This window comes from Toxotes jaculatrix, chromosome 8 (genome assembly GCF_017976425.1).
Source record: "Toxotes jaculatrix isolate fToxJac2 chromosome 8, fToxJac2.pri, whole genome shotgun sequence".
Taxonomy (NCBI): Eukaryota; Metazoa; Chordata; class Actinopteri; family Toxotidae; genus Toxotes; species Toxotes jaculatrix.
In genome coordinates, this window is record NC_054401.1 from 23,348,670 (window position 1) to 23,366,297 (window position 17,628).

The 17,628-nt window shown below is 42.8% G+C and overlaps 1 protein-coding gene across 3 annotated transcripts in view; it reads left to right on the forward strand.

Moving 5' to 3' along the window:
• LOC121185668 (vacuolar protein sorting-associated protein 13B-like) overlaps positions 1-17,628 on the forward strand; it is a 362,080-nt gene that overhangs the window by 222,598 nt on the left and 121,854 nt on the right. For all 3 annotated transcript variants that reach the window (XM_041043972.1, XM_041043973.1, XM_041043971.1), the window contains exons 35-38: positions 3,974-4,315; positions 4,838-5,252; positions 5,391-5,528; positions 12,166-12,561. In XM_041043972.1, the coding sequence (XP_040899906.1) occupies positions 3,974-4,315; positions 4,838-5,252; positions 5,391-5,528; positions 12,166-12,561 (1,291 nt within the window). The remainder of the gene's footprint in view (positions 1-3,973; positions 4,316-4,837; positions 5,253-5,390; positions 5,529-12,165; positions 12,562-17,628) is intronic.

The following is a 17,628-nucleotide window of genomic DNA, read 5'->3' on the forward strand; positions in this document are numbered from 1 at the left end:
AATTTTGCTTCTAATTTGTTTCTGGTTTCTGGCTCTCTGTCCCCACATTGCTTCAGTTTCTTTGAACAGCTCTGTAAGTCTCTGATAGTGTCAAGTTGCTGACCTCTTTCACTCAACACTAATGCTAAGTTCTTTTTATACCGCTGCCTTGAACTTCTCCCACAATTAGCACACTTCCTAGTGTCACTCTGCAAACCTATCCATTCACCAATACTTCCACCAGTACAACAGACATTCAGTTATTCATGATGCTGTGCTGTCATATTTATTTATTCTGTGCACTGGCATTTGTGTTTCTGTGATTTTTTTTTCATGGCATTTTGTAAATTCTCATGCCATTTATTATTGCTCTTATCTTTTTGTTAGTAATTTCAAGCTAGTGGCAGAAATATTTTTTGTCTAGTGTCTTTTAAAACATAGTGGCCAGTCTTTTTGGGGGGTTTTTTTGTCCCTCTTTAGTGTATTTTGTGCCCCTAAAGTAAACTTGGGCACACTGGGAGCCTTTATTATACAATTTGACTGGCTTCAAACATCAGTGGGGTTATGTGGCTTTTAAAAGGGCCCTTTTGAAAGGAATAATAGTCACCTTTGCTACTTGGATTGTATTTATTATATTCTTTCCTATCTACTTCCATGAATTTCCCTACCATCTTTAAACATTCATATTTTCATGTTCCCTGATCTCTGAACCTGAATTGCAACCTACTTTTCAATCATCTGGAAACGATCAGCGGCATATGTGGTATTTCAGATGTAAAAGTTATGTTGTCATATTCAACTAGCCAGCCAACACTGTAAACGGGTGGCATTTGGATGATGTGACATTTGCTTCCACATATTAGCCTTCCTCTAGCCAAGCTGTTCCGAGTTATACTGACAGAAATAGGGGTCAGAAGTCGTACAGATGCGCTCTGATATGATTGGCACTTGGGAGACTCATGGTTTCACACTTTGGGGATTATCCTCCATTTTCCAGAATTTTCTGCCTAGAGACTCTGAGGGGATGACTTCATGACTGGCCGATTGGGGTTGGGGGTGTGGGGGGGCGGTTGTGTGTATGTGTGTGTAGTTGCACATTCATGATCATGATCAACTAAGTCCAGAGAAAGATTGCATTGGGATCTGGAAACAGCGCTTCAGTGCAGCCATTATATAATATAATAGAAAGTAATGGTTGGAAAAAGGGGATTTCAGCTGGGACCAGGCCTGTAGTTGCAGTACATGTTTGTATTCTGAATTTATTGCCCTCTGTCAGTGAATAAATTGGCGAAAGGTTAAAGCATATAGACTAAAGAGCCGCAGGTTTATGTTTTGTGTGTATACCTATTCTCTTTTTCAGTGAGTAAGCACAGTGAGGCTATAACTAAGCCCAGAAACACAGGGAATAATGCAGTTGTGTGCTTTAAAACTCTAGCTGAGATCAAAATGCAGCTGACTTCGTGTGTGTGTTTATGTGTACATGTCTGTGAATGCACTGATTGTATGCTTTGATTTAAACTAAATGAACAACTGTGCTCTGTGGCATGTTTTCTCATTGTCTCTTTTCCTCTACACCCCCTTTGTGCTCCCCATTATCCCTTATTCCACTTGTAAGCACATCTAAATATAGACCAAGAATTTGCTTAGGGGGCACTCTCTTAGTAGTGGTGGTTAAAAAGAAGACGGGGTATTTGCTGTAATTGTAAATGCATGTGTACAGCCTAAGCTTGGGAAGAGAGACAGAGAAGCGTAAAGAGTATCTGGCAGTTTCTCCTGGCTCTTGCTCTTTCCCAGCTGCTGTGCAGCTTATTTGTCCCCTTCCAACATGGGGCGCTGCTTGGAGTGGACATTTTGCCTTTGCCAAGTACCTTTTTGAAATACCTCCTTACCTCAATACAAGTTTCACCCGCTTAACACAACACACATGGAGACAGGTCCAGGCCCTTTTCTGCCTTCTCTCCCCTCCCCATTGCTTGGAAAATCTTACATTTCTACAGAGAAAGAGTGCACACATCCTGTCCTCATTAGACCAAGGAAAGGAGAGGAATCTGGCAAGGCCGGTTCTATGGAAGCCCCACACATGAGCCGGGCCGTACAGAACAGGCAGGCGGGCAGGCATGCCGCGGTGTTTTATATGGCTCTTGTTCTTAGCCTTTGATGACACTGTTTAGAATAGGAAATATCTAATAAGTCAAGTATTCTGTCTAATGTCCTGCCAGTGGGCTTAGTATTTGCCTGGAGGTCTTGAAACACTATCTCCACCACAGCAATAATATACATTTAAAATTCTCATGGAGAGGGTGGGAGGGAGCGATGTAGAGAAGGAGAGGGGGCAGCTGAGAGAACATGTTTTAATAGCAACCATGTGCAGGTTGGGGCAGACGAGGGTGGGATAGGATGGGACACACCTTGGGTCTGTTGAAAACTCTCCCTCTCTCTCTCTCTCTCTCTCTCTCTCTCTGTTCCTTGAATTTTTCAATTTATCATAATCATGTTTCAAAAGACAGCGGTAGCTAATTGAAACTGACAGTGCGTCCATTAACATGGACACGAAACATGGGAGAAATGATGATGATGAATAGGCCTGAGTCTCTTCATGACGCCTCTGTCAAGCAGGCAGCTGTCAGAGGACCCTTCGATTGATGTGATTCAGTGGTTGAATAAACTGAAGTGGCCTCACATTGTTGACATGTGCCTTCTTTACCTTCTCTTTTTTTTAAAAATAATATTTTTACGTCTGCCTCTCTGTCGGTCTCAGTTCTGCTGTAGGAGAAGTGCTTTCTGTGGGGATGGTTTGAAGTGACTGTTTCTCAGCATCTACAAAATATTTTCCATGCGCATGGGAAATTTTTGAAAAAGTAAAAGCTTCTGTTTATTCAAGCTGTTTTTTTTACCCACACGTGTCAGTTCTGCATAAACATATCCAGTAATTTATTATTTGGTAGGTAGCATTTAGTGTTAAATGTTTGTCTCAGTCCCGTCCCATGGGAATCAGTGGCGGCTTCTTTATAGTCTTGAAGATGGCATGCTTTGGTAGCAGAATAAAGATGCCTATTTTCATTGTTGCTTGAAACCCAGCAACCTACTCACATTGATTTATAGCATCTGTCACTGAAAGCTTTTTATTGCCTCAACGGCTGGAACTCTCTCGATATCCGTTAGTTGGAGCCAAGCATAAAGTCTCAGCTGCTTTATACACAATACCACAGTCAGTGCACGAAACAATTTGATTTGCCGGGGTGAGGCCCTTTTCTTAAGACATTTCCAATATTGCAAAAAGTGCAAAATGATTTTTAGACCACAGAAAAAGTCCCAGAGCATGCCTTTAATGTCTCTGTGGTTATGCGATGCTCTACTTCTTTGGTCAATTTGTCCATGGTTTCAATCAAGCGAGTCATTTGGTTTGTGTCCTCTTGTAAAGCCAGGATCCAAACAAGAAACAAATTTTACCAAAAAAAAAAAGGAAAAAAGCTTTCATCCTTTTTTATTTGATGCTCTTAACCCCCCCCCCCCCCCCCCCCCCCCCAACCCTCCCCCACCTTCCGTAATGCTAACAAACCATATTGGTTTGGTTTGAGATAAGGCAGTTTGTTTTAATGCAAATTGAATTCTTATGTTTGTCACATTCATAAAGATGTTGCACATGTTTAGCTGTGTTTGTGTAGTTACAGAGGTAGCAGCAATCTGTGTGTGTGTGTTTGTTTTCAAATGGCACTGAGCATCTTGTTTGGTACCAGTAATACGTACAATGGCCACAGATTTTACCAGGATCACAGAAACCTTGGGGCTTTTTTCTGTCTTCTTTTTCACTTTGGTTGTTCTTCTTGAAAATCACCATTTGCTTATATAACTGGAAACTTCATAGCTCTGCCTATGACGGTAGCAAGCAAAGCATTATTTCTTACAGCCATCTTTCAGCCATCTCCAGTTGACTTCAGTGTTCAACATAATTCACTGTGAACATGGCCTCTCCTTCCACTGTTTCTTTGTGCAGGTGCGCCGACACGAGCAGAAGCGCGGCAGTCGTAACCCTGTGACGGGCGTTGACTCCTCATCTCGTCAGAGCGGAACTGGGCAGGACAGCGGCTTTGGCAGTGACAGCGCGCGTATCCGAATCGTCCAAATAGAGCAGCAGAGCGGTGCCAGCCACCACTGCATCGCGAGGCCCTCCCACAAGTCCACCATCACCAAGAACCTCAGCTTCATCCCCTTCGACATCTTTCTCACAGCGAGCAGGCTGTCTGTCATGACTTACGCCTGCTCCAGTCCCTCAAAGGCCCTTCCCTTATCGTCCGACAACCCCAGCACGCTGGAGAAGAAGGAGTCTGGGGATAAGGTAAACAAACAGCCTTTGACATAGAAGCTCTGACGTGAGTTAGTTCCTAGATCTGTCAGTTGTCCGTGTGTGTAATTATTAACAGCAACAATAATATATGTGAAGATTGCCTTTATGTATAAGCACAAAGGATTAATATTGAACAGTTTTTCTGTATCTTTTTATAGAACTTTATACTTTACAGTTACATTATGTGGATGATGAGGGTATTTTCATACAGTCCAAATTTATAAAACTGAATTTTATTCAATATAGTGATGTGTTTTATACTATAACTTAAGTTAGTCACTGTTTTATTCCCATTAATGTTTCACTGAACATCTCACTGACTAAAGACTTTAAATGTCTATGCATGATCTCAACAGGATCTGTATAAACTTATAAACTCATGATCTTGGCAAGTTGTTATGGACCAAAAGTCCCTAGTAATGTTTCCAGTATCTTATTGAATCAATGTCTCAAATAATTTGCACAAAATAAGGTTTAACACTGCACTAAATGATCTTTCTACATCTGCTTTAGGTGGGAAAGAGTGCCCTCAACCAGCCTGAGGTCCTGTCTGAGTCTCCTCCAGCCTCAGCCTCGCCGACCCCAGACCCTGCTCCAGCAGCACAGAGTTCCCTCGCTGGCCTGACAGCTGAGGACATCTTCAACAGCAACACCTCCCAGCCGGCCTCCCCACTCCCGAGACGCAACCTGCTCTCCTTGGATGGCCTGCCTACTCCCAGTCGCTCCTCGGCCCGCCAGGCGCTTGGTGTGACCATAGTGAGACAACCGGGGAGAAGAGGGGCTGGGGACCAGGTGTTGGAACCCCTCCTGTACCTCCAGGTGATGCAGCCTTCTGCCCTGCTCAGCTGCCACCACCGCAAACAGAGGATGGAGCTGTCTGTGTTTGATGTGGCCCTAAGAGGAGTAACTTCTGACTACAAGTGCCTAGGTGAGCCAGAACTTATCTTTTAACTGTAAAATCTTTTAATGTTGAATCTATTAACATACAGTTTCTTTGTTGTGTTCTCTTCTTCTCCTTCTCTCCTCTTTTTTCTCTGAATCTCTTCGTTTTCCTCCTTTTGTCCAGACCCAGGAAAGACTCTTCCAGAATCTCTTGACTACAGTGTGTTTTGGCTGCAGACAGTAGCAGGAGAGGTTGACAGCAAAACAGGCATTCCTCCCCCTCTGCTCTGCTTCCAGATCAAAGATTTCCTCAATGGACCAGGTAGGGATCTCTCTCTCTCACACACACACACACCGACCACACAAGTCTTTTCTTCTGCATGTGCACATAACGGGAAGTCTAAATTCCATTGCGGATATTTTCTACAGGAAGCCACTGATATCACGAATATTACTCACTTTCAACAGCAGACCACAGGCTCCTGTTGATTAGCCTTCCACAGGGTTTGGTTCTCTATTTTTAGACTGATATGATATCCATATGAGTAGCTTTAAGCTAAGGCTGGTGACCTAAGGGTGTGGCTGACATTTTATCCAAACAGAGCTGCAATGAATCAAAGTGTGAGTGGGCTGCAGCGTGAATGCACAACCTTCTTATCCATAGGAGGATTTCATGGAGTGTGTGTAGGCACAAGGCATCCTTCAGAGTTCAGCTCCCTGAACTCAGCAGGCCAGATGTTGCAGATGCGTACACACTGACAGTCAATTACGGATATACTTTGACATACAGTCTGTCTTTCTCCCTCATGAATACAATCACGAACACACACTGTGCGTGATACAGGAAGGAGATCCAGGCTGGACACGAGCAGCCCCTTCGCCTACACGCATCCCCACTGTCGGCAGAAAGCCCTCAGCTCCTCCGTCTTTATGGAATCACACAGCACAACACAATGCAGCTCTCTGTGCACCACAGCAATCACACAATACAACCTTACACCAACATTGTCCATCTACCCCTCTGCTCATTCCAAATGACGCCAGCAGCCAAATTACAGTGAGCATGACCTTTCAATGAGGCATGAATTACATCAGAATCTCAGTCAGGTTTTGATTGTAAATGGTAAATATGAGTCTTTTCTGACAGAGATTCACTGTTAGTGTAGTGAGCAGAGAGAGAGACTGTCCTTCAACATGATTCTGTGCTGGACTCTGATCTCCCTTTGGAGAGATGCATGAAAGACGAACAGCAGTAGATCCAGTATTGTTTCCAAAGATTCAAAAAGTGTAGTAGATTTAAATAGATTTAATTTCACTTGGTTTATCACTTAGAATTTGCGTAACGTTCAGCGTTGATTTTGCCATTTACTTTCTTAACAAGATTGCTGCCTGTCATATTTCTATAGATAATACACATCATGCTGTGCAGTGCAGACCCCGACACTGTGCAGTTACACTCAGGTGTTTCCCTGGAACTAGAAAAGAGCAGAGCTGTCCTTGTCTCAGTATGATGACTTCAATCATAATCACTCACACACACACACACACACACACACACACAAACAGCAACCTCCCAAATGATTCAGAGGGAATCCAGCCTCAGCGTGAGGTTGCCTCAGGACAGGCTCTGCTGGAAATACCTAGAATTGACCACACATGCTACTGGTTCCCCATCACCCACACACACACACACACACACACACTCAACTGTGTGTTGTTTGGTTAGATGACTATCTGGTAGAGATAATTATCCTCTTCAGGGATGGAGGAGCAAAGGAAGAAGTTACAAAGAGCAGTGGAATCTGTGCATTGATGCTGACTCTTGTGGAATACACAAATTGTTGTTGTTTAGATGGCACATGGAGAAAAACAGGAACTGTTTTCGAGTCTGAAACGTTTCTCAGTCCTAACTGAAGCATCTGTATCATTAATGGGTGTTAGGTACATTTCCTGACCTGGTAAGACATGTCTTGATGCCTCCACTCAGGGGAGTTTAATAGTTTGGAGTCACTTATTTTGAATATGAAACAAAAAGCAGTGCAAGGAAGAATAAACAAAGGACCTATGAAGACCGGATTATGAAGAAAAAGTACAACCAGCATTTTATTTGTCTGTCCCCTGTTGTTTTCAGAGATGGTTTATTTGCATGTGCAAGTCTTTATAGCTGTCTGTCGCTGTGTGTTTGTGCTGCGATGTGTATGTATCATGTCTGGCAGCTCTACTTTGATTCAACAATGCTTCACATTTGATTTATTTCAACGAAGCGCAAACAGAGAGCAGACTGCCATGAGGCCACATCTTGCTGTGTGTTTACAGCAATATGCTCGCAATTTCAGCAGCATTTATTCTGCTAGACCAATCAAAGCTGCCCTCCCAAGGATGCTGAGTGGGAAACACTTGTAACATGTGTACTGTAAATTGGATGGTGTTACAGCATTGACCCTCACTCAGCAGCCGCTCATCACACACACACACACACACACACACACACACACACACACACACACACTTACATATACACTACTAATGCAGATACAGACAGGAAGCCAGATTTTTTTCAGAACCAGAGGGGTTCAAGGCTTGACCAGCAAACACGCACATGAAAAAGGCCGGAGCTGGGTTTGTTTTTTCCGACATGGGTTCGGTGATTGACCAGCGAACACACAAACACTCATACACTTTCCTTCCCTGCCTTTCTCATCTTTCTTACTCAGTTCCAGTCATAGAGAGGGTCAGTGAACAAGTCCAGAGGTAACTGCTACCACTTGGAGACAAGAGATCATCCAAGCCCTCTGTAGAGAAGCAGCAGGTGATAGATTAGCTAGAACAAATTGGAACCATTACTCTCCCGTGTCCCTGGTTCCCGTCAAGCCATAGGTTTGTAGAAATGTTGTCAGTTACTGTATACAAGCCCGTGCCCCTCCGAACCATCCAGAACCACTCTAATTCGAGTCAGATGGCATCTGAGGTGCGTGTCACTGGCCTTTCTTGGTATGAGCCTTCTTTTTTTTTCTTTTTTGTGACAGTGGGCTTCTACAGATATACCTCCAAAAAAATTATTGGCACTTACAAACACAGACATCCACACATGCCCTTCACATATGGGCCCTGTGTAATTTGACACACTGCCACCTGTGTCTGACACAGGCTTTCTGCTGCCAAGAGTCAAGCGTAAAAGTCAGCGAGAGAAATCAAAGGTGGGGTGGGAATGAAAACAATGTTTGTGGTGTTTGCACACACACATATTCCCGACACCAGGTTCAAAGTGGGGATGGCGTCATGTATGACCTTGCCAAAAAGGCACAGTAACCTGGGTAATAAGCATAGTTGATCTCCCCCCACCACTTTGCAGAGTTATATATGTGTGTGTATGTGCCTCTGTCAGACCTTGATCTCCCACTTTCTCCAGTGCTAATAGAGGGTGACACCTGAGAAGGGCCAGTCTATGATTCCCCCCAGCCTGTTCACATTAAGGCCACTTCTTTAAAGGTATATGAAGACCAACACCACCTCTCAACCTCCAGGCTCGACGCTTGCTCCTTGCACAGGCCTTCCACTGACAGCCATGTTAAAATAGCCGTTAGTCTTACAGCTGAAGCCAAGATTTTTCCAATAAAAGCACTTGTGTGTGTGTCAGAGTGCCACTGTTCTTGCTTGGTGATGAAAGCACCACATTTCTTTCAAAAATGATTATTTTCTGCCTTTTTAAAAAAAACCTCTGCTGTCTCTCTTCGCCCTTCTGAAGAATAACATTGTAAGTAATGTTAAATGAGATTATTTGTACTTTTCCTTTTTCACTACAGTGTTAAAGAGGTGTGTATATTGTTGAGAGAAGTCTTTATCATAGTGCTGTGTTACATCGCAATCCATAAATACAGGATTTTGCAGCTTAGTCTTAAAAAAAAAAAAAGTCCATCATGGCTTGTAAATAGTTTCTGGTTTTTTTTTCCTTTCCTGTTGTGAGGTTTTAGTTTCCTCTTTTTATGCCTTCGCCTGGATAGTGAAACCACATGAAACATCACTGTAAGGACAGTCTCACTCACACTCACATCAGTTCCAGAGAAACATTCAAACTTAAGCATATTATGTGTATGTGCTTGACTAACGGCCAGATAATGGTGTGATGTGATTTCATTAGAATTCTACAAAGATAAATCTTTTGTCTTCGCTCCAATGCAGTAAAAATGTGCTCCACTGGTTGTTGGACAAAGCCAGGGGAAGCTGTACAGATGCTACGGCCTCCTTCCTTTCCAGGGTCCTCCGTGGAGAGTTGTTTCTGAGTTCACACAACTTTAAATTTGTCCTACTGTCATTTGACGGTGCAAAAGTAAAATAAAGTGTCCTTCAACTGTCTGTTAACCTCATAAGGGATTCTTAAATTATGAAGTGATAAGCATGTCACTCAGTTGAACTGCAGCATGTAACAGTAGCATTTTGGTTGTTATGAATAAATAAACCAGCTGTAGGCTGAACTTTGTTCCCTTTTCCATTTATGATAAATAACAGGAACACAGTTGTGGGCAACAGACAAATCTTTTTGATGGACATTACAATAATCCTGTGAAGTTAACAAGCAATTAACCAGAACAGTTTGCATCACTGTCTGAGTTGTGCTTCTAGTGAGTATAAAAGCAAATGATTCACTCCCTGCCCAGTAAAACGTTCACAGGGCTGCAAGAAGCTGTATGTGGTAGCTCTGATAGGAGGAAGAGAGAGCTCCCACAGCCATGTCTGGACATGGTCCTGACTTTGTGTTTCTCTCTTTCTGCAGATCTGTGAACTTACTCTATGCCTATATATATATACTGAATGAACCTGTTTTTGATTTTTTGAAACAATAAGAAAGATATGACCGGGATGATTCCAGGCATACTGTACATCTGTTCGCAGCAGGATACATAAATGGTTTTTAAACTAAATGATCTGTCTTGATACTCAGTTGTTGGCAGGTCTCTGCCTACTGAGGCAGTGAGACACAGAAACTAAGCCTAACTTCTCCTCTCCTCAGGAAGCAAATAAGAATCTAATTTTAGTGGAATGTCCTTAATAAACGTGTTGTAGCCGCAGTATAGGGACATTTTCTCATGATAAATGGCCCTAGGTAAATTTAAAGTTAAATGTAGGCTAAGGCTCGAAAGATCTTTGGATTATAGCAAGCTGGGTCCTTTGCACTGGTTACTGAGATCAGGTGACTTTCTGATGGGTTAAACAGGTAATGCTGGCACTCCAGTACTGGCTAGGTCTGGACAGTAGAATGAGTTTTTCAGGGTGGGGGCAGAAAGAGACTTCGAAGAAGGACAATTGATAATCAAGACCAGGTCTCCCTGTGTGGAGAGCCAGACAAGGCCCAGGCCCCAGCATTGGCCCTGAGTGGGTGATCGGAGACAGCTTTATGTGATTACAGAGGAGGGAGGGGCTGGTAAGTTTAGGGGATGGAAGAAAAATAAAAGATAGAAAGGGCCGAGGAAGAGAGAGGAAGGAGAAAGATGAGCTACATGAAACGGAGGGGGAGAGGATGAAAGGGTGAAAGAACATGGGAGAGGAGCAGAGGAACCTGGATGAACAGCTGCGTACGGGCTATTTATTCCACCCCTGGAACGTTTCCTGGTGATAAGTCAAGTGGAAATGATAAGCTACACTGCACAGCAAAATCCAGCTTTCCTTTCCATCTTTTCCTCCAGTTCCTCTCTCCAGCCATCCTTCTATTTGACCAAGTGCCTTACTTCCACTGGATTAAATGAGAGAGAATCCTGAGGGCAGAGTGTGTGTGTGTGCATGCGCATGTGTGCATACATTCGTGCACGTGTTAGTGTGTCTGTGTGCTGGCCTTCCCCTCTTGGCAGCGCTCCTGGTCATGTCATCCAGTGCTCCTACCTGGGATGGAGACAGACAGGAGGCCTAAAACCCTTAAAAGCCTCTAAACACTGGTGCCTTGATGAGACCATGAAAAACAGCTGCTGTTGTTTTCAGCTGCTTCCTTCTCCCATCATCATGACCAAGTGGAAAAATGGGATAATGGAAGTGGTGTAAAACGGCATTGAGTTAAGTCATGTGTCTCTGTAAATTCCAGTCAAGTGTTTGAAGGCTGTAGTGCATCAGAGAGCGAGGGAGACGTAGAACAGGAGATGCCGCGGAGCCTTGGATTTATGTGGCTGGCATGAACAGAAGATTCTCCTCTGCTATTCCGCAGTGTCACATTAGGATATCACAGGGAGAAAGCCAGTGATCTTGCATGTGCGTATAGGAGAAAGAGATTGAGACTGGACCCAGCTGTTATTTAACAGGTCCTTGCATGCAAAGCTGAGTGATTAGGAGAGGAGAGAATAGTTCAAAGTTTGATTTACGAGACTTGGTACCATGCAGCATTCCATGGGGTAGATAGCAACAGATCTTACTCAGTGGTGCTCTGACGAAGCCTGCCTGTTTCTTAAAGCCCCTAAATGGATTGTATCCACTTTATGGTGAGTTTCCAAACGACAGTGACAGAGTAGGTTGTTAGCAAGGAGCAAGGGCCCTCAGCCAAGAGTGAATCTGTTCAGTATGTGTCATGGGTTTAATATAGTTTAAGGGGCACAGTTTTAGCAATGAGGAAGACTAAACTGTTTGTCACTAGATTGCTAACAGTAAGAAATATATACAATATTAATTTCTCACTCACAAACACAAGCTGAACGCACACATGGGAGAAGTTTGTACTACTCAGTGTACATCCAAAAGCTTTGCTCTCTCTACTTCCTGCCCTGTTCTCTTTATCATTCATACTTCATCATTACAAATCAGCATGAGCACAGATACTGCTCTGTTCCTCAGAAACTGTCCACAGACGGAGTTGGTGTTTGTTAAATTTTGAAAGCCTTAGTCATGTTCTTTAATTTAGTCTCTTTTCTTCACCCTTTCATGTCTCTCATGCCTTTTCTTTAATCCTTTTTCTTTCTTTCTTTCTCTCTCTCTCTCCACAGCTGAGCTGAACATAGAGCTGTCACGCCCCCTGAAAATCAGTCCTACACTGGCGAAGCTGGAGCAGGCCAAAGCCTACCTGAAGAAAGTCCTACCAAACCACGTGTGGGATACCCTCAGTAAACCCATGTCTGCTTCCTCCACACCTCATTCCTCCCCTACGAAGACACAGCCCAGGTCCTTTGTCTCCCGTTCAGACCCCCACCATCAGGCCTCAGCTCTGGGCAAAACCAGCAGCATCAGGTCCCTGGGGTTGTCCTTCCATAAGATCTCTCTCCACACTGCCCAGATTGTGGTAGTTATGGAGACGGAGGCTCATCCAATGAGGCCCAGCGTGACTGTCTCTGTGTCAGCCATGACAGGAAGTCTGAACATGAAGCCAGGGCCGAGGATAGAAGGTGAGTAAAAAAAACCCAAACATCTTTAATTTGCAGAAACTAAAAACATAACATTGAACTTGCGTGGACAGAGGCACAAGAGGAGTAGGACAGTTGCACTGGAACATAAAAACACTTTTTCTGCAATTTGCTGGATTCATTTGTAATCAACTGAACACTACATCAAGTAACAAAATGAAAAACATACTTGGCAGCTGTAACGTGGATGCAGAAGCCAAATATTAAATGTCATAGTTTTTCAAAACCTCATAGACCCTTCGTTAACCTTTATGTTTAAACTGGAAACTTAAAACCTCATATAATTGTTAATTATTAGTTGTCAATTATACCAGCCAATAAAAAAGTTTCTTTTACAGTATCATAACTCTCTATAACTGACTCTTACATGTAGGATTTCTCATTCTTCAGATTGTCGAAACTTTTTTTTTTTTTTTCGTTTCTCCAACTCCTTACCATCTGAGTAAATGACCCGTGTTTGAACACTTTAAAGTAACAAGGAAACTGGACCTTAAATGACTCACTGTTACTTTTTCTTAATGCGAAAAGTGGAAAAACATCAAACCAGTGATGTAATCCATTTTATTCTGCTTTATTTCAAGATATTGCCACTTGTTTCAAGGAAATTCTTGAAACAGGTGGAGCTACATTGGAAACAACTGCAATGACTTCACCCCATTTGGCAGATTTGATCATATTTTAAAGAAACCACAATTTTAAGACTCTGTAGTACACAACACTAAATGTACATGCTTTTTTTTTTTTGTGGCGTGTCATTTGTCTAGTACACTAGCTCACCATATGAGCCAACAGGAACCAGTCCAGGCCCTTTGAAAATAAAGTACAGTTACACAAAGCTCCAAATATCCAATAAAAAAATGTAGTGGAGAACAAATTGTTCTTTTTCGTGTCATTATGTTTTGTAACCAAACAAATATTGATGTGGACAAACTCTAAAGTACTGTGCACCCCGCTCTTATGTTTGTTCTTCATTGGAGACTAAAAATTGTTAGGAATGCAGCTGGAATGTTGTAGCATGGTTCCTCAGGAATGCGTGTAATTAAACAGCAGGTTGTATTAAGAGAAAAAGTATAAATATGTTGTAAAGCTCGAGTGCATACAAAGAGTTGTACTTTCTGAATAGTTATTGATCAGTGTCACACGGTGTAGCACTTAGTCAGACTTTCCACTTTCCACCCTTGTTTGTTGAAGAGAATGTGACGTCTCAGCCTTTTTTGGAAGATCTGACACTGTCATTCACTCGCCCCGGGAAAGGTTGGGAACTAAATAACAGTATTGCTTTCAGTATTATTTGGAATATTGCTGTTTTTTACACATGCTAGCAAAGCCCTCATCTGCCAAAAACAAGGTTTGTCAGTAAACTGTAAAGTGAGATGTTTGTGTTAGTCTTGGATCTTAAGTTGGTGTGAGGCCGTGTGTGTGTATTTGATTGCGTGGGTTTGTGTGTATTAGGGTCTTAGAGAGAGTGATATTTTCATGCGCTAACGTACGAGTGTGTGCGAGAGCGAGATGTTTGTTTTCATGTTAGGACCAAACCCTGACTTCATCAACACCGACTATTATCCAGGAGGCATCACAGTGTTTCCATTATGACAATCAGATCTGCTAATACTAATATAAATTAAAAAGCTTCCAATTTCTCTGAGCCGTTGGGTGTGAGCCAGTGCGCTGCAACAGATGATCAGGGATTTTTGGTTTGTTTTTCAGTTTTTGCTTTTTTTTTTTTTTTGGCTCATCTTCCTTGGAGACCAGATGGAAACGGGGGGATGAAAGAGAGTGAGGGGCTGATGTGCCACATGCAGCAGATAACAAGGAACAAGTTGACTCATAATTTAGCCGGTTTGTACCTCGGTGCCGCCGAGCAACGCATCTCCTGTGCTGGGGGTGCCTAAGGGACAAGGACAGATCTGGAACTGGGCTCCCTAAGTGCCTGCATCTGTTTTGCAGATGTTGTTATATAGGGTTACTTCAGATAAAATGATTGTCGAAAATGTTAATTAAAACCTCAAACAATTTGCACTTTGTTTACTCAAATCTGCATAACTGCACGATGACACAATAGTCAGCACTCCTGCCCTGCCCTGATTTTCACCAGCTTTTCAGCTTTCATCCATACTTCAATAAACACAGTTGAAACAGCGTGTGCAATGCAATGGAAAAAGAAATAGAGTTTAGACACAGTTGTGCTAATATGAAAGCTAATCCCCTCCCACTCACTTTCCACTCAAATGATTCTACGATTTAAACAGATTGCTCTTCCTTTGCATATAGTTAAGACTTTTCAAGAGATTTGTTAATAGTAGTTCTTTGATTCATTTACAGTAAACACAGGAAATATAGATTTGTTTGCCTTGTCTTTTCATGGGTATTGTTTTACCCGTCATTAACCAGCATCTTGAACCAGAGCCCTCGCTGCTCTGAAGGCATTACAGTTTGACTGGACACAAATAAAAATAATGGGATCACGACCAGTGGTGTTTATTGACATCCACTGGATCATTCATGCGCAGTTTGGCTCCAAACTCTTTGTTGTTACGGCTCAGAAAACATAACATCATGTATGTTCTGAACAAGACATTATAATAACTGCCCATAAAACTAATGCTGTCATCATGTGCAGTAAAAGTTTCGTTCAGCGGCTCGTATATCATACATGAGAGCTCTCTGAAATACCTGAGAGGTTTAAAATCCTCTATGTAGATCTCATTATGGGCCCTGATATTTCATCTCTTTGCCTCATCTCTGAGAGCAAGTTCAAACTGCATGTGGAGCAGCACCTGTGTATGTTGCCACTGGAGAGCTACAAAGTTTACATGGCACCAGATGCCCACAAAGGGGATCTTTATTTTTGCGTGGGAAAAGGCCTTTTAAAGTAATTTTAACAAGTTATTCTGCTGAATAACATGTTTGTCTCACCCGGTTGTTCCTTTTTTCTCTCTTGATAACTTTAGCACACTTATAGATCTTTGTTGCAACACACATGATTATTTTCCCAGAGGGCTTCTTCACATAGTGTTTCCAGATTTGTTGACATCCAAAGGAGACAAATTGTCTCAAATTACACAGACCGATCACTGGCGACAATAGATGTATCTGCTGACTCTTAGCCTTAGCTGCACCGCCTCCATCACTCACCACCACCCGGCCTCTCCGCTCCGCTCCATACCTCAGAAAACGGATACCTTGGAATTTTACGAAGATAAAGGTTAGGATTCCCGTTCTGTAAGGCTGAGCATTTGAGCTGCCACAATAAGTCAGAGGGAATGACCCCCCTGGGAGAAGCTGTACATGAGAGATGTAAGACAGGAGAATGTAGTATTACTACTGCTACAGTACATACCACTACTGCTGCTGCTGCTTTCGTTGCCTTGCTGCTTCTCAGTGAGCAGGCGGAGATTGATGGACTACATCCTGAGTAGACCTCAGGATGATGCCAGTTTGTAAGAGGAAGCAGGAGGGGGGGAAGAGTTATGAAAGAAGGGAAGCAGGAGGGCGATGGAGATAGAGAAAAAAAATTATGGAGATGTAGTGACAGAAATGTAAGAGGAGCGAAGGAGGAGTCAGATAAAAGAAGTCGCAGGAAATGAAACATTATTCGACAAAGAGAGGAATAGCAGAACCGAGTGGAAAGGAGAAAGGAAAAGTTGGAGTTGAAGCAGCACAGAAGAGAGGAAAAAAAGTTGAGTGAAATAAGGAGAAAGGTAGAAAGGAAGCAAAAGGAGAGATAACAAAATAAAGGAGATATGATGTAGGTCAGAGGTGGAGAACAGAAGAGGCAGATTACTCTGTGTGAGCAGTAACAGGGGTCTCTTCTGTATGTGTCTTTGCACTCACTCCGCCCCACCCTGTCTTCATTAGCGTACGTCCATAGCTGCAGAGGGGTGAAGACCCAGTCAACCACCCCCCTCATCCAAGGAACATCTGGGGCTCTGTACCTGGTCATGGCAGCCCCCCTCTGCCAGGGGACAAGATGGAGAGAGAGGGGATTAGGTTGACAGTGAGGTGTGTTACCAGATCCTGTGTTAATGAAAAGCAAGTGGAAGCCCCGCATTCCTCCCTCCCGTCCACGACTCACCCCTCCCCAAGGTAGGGGGGCATTTATAGTTCAATGAAAGAAAGGTTGGGAGGTGGGCAAGAGAGAGAGAACAGATGTCTTAAGGTCCATGAAACAAGACCCTCCCTAATCTCTCAGCTCTCCGTCAGACTGCCCATAGAGTGCCCCCGATTTGCTAAGAACACATACATACACACACACACACACACACACACACACACACACACACAATGACAGACTCTGTTTCTAGTGCGCACATTTTTATATGCATACAACAACATATACATACACATATGCAAAGCTTTCTCCTCGGTCTTTTGCCTCTGTGGAAACCCTTGCTTTTTCATGGTGATTTACTCCAGCACACTCGTAAAGGAAAATGTATGTTCTTTGAATGAAGTGAAAACTACCCATTATTTATTTATGTCACTTCATTTTCTTTTTTTTTTTCAAGTTTTATTTTGTTTCCCAGGCCAACTTTTGAATTACGGTCAGTGTCAGTGTGTTTACTCTGCTGAAAGAAAGCCACTCTTTTCCATTTATCATATTATTTCTGTTTCAATAGTTCGGGAGAAGCAGAGCTGAGCAAAGCCAAACTTACAGAGATTTATATTTGGAAATACACCCAGCTGTGATTTGGCAACTTAAGCCAGCTAATAAATAGTTTTCGCTGCATTAATAATAGAAACATGTCACAGAGAAGACATGGAGGTGGAAGTGTCCAGCAAGGTATTTGTCAGCACGCAAAGTTGCTCGGTCAAGGTGAAGAAGTATTGCAGTTAGATGTTCAGAGACATGAAGTGTAAGAAAGCTGTGAGACTGTTGTTGTCGACTATCAGAGACAAACATAAATGAGAACCACAAGAAAAAGAGTTTGCAGCTGTTTTTAACAGCAGTCTTTGTTAAATGTTCACAGCTTATGTTTAGAGGAACACTGAGGCCTCCCAGCATGCAGTTGTGTATTTTGCAGTCGACTTATCGATTAATTTACCAAG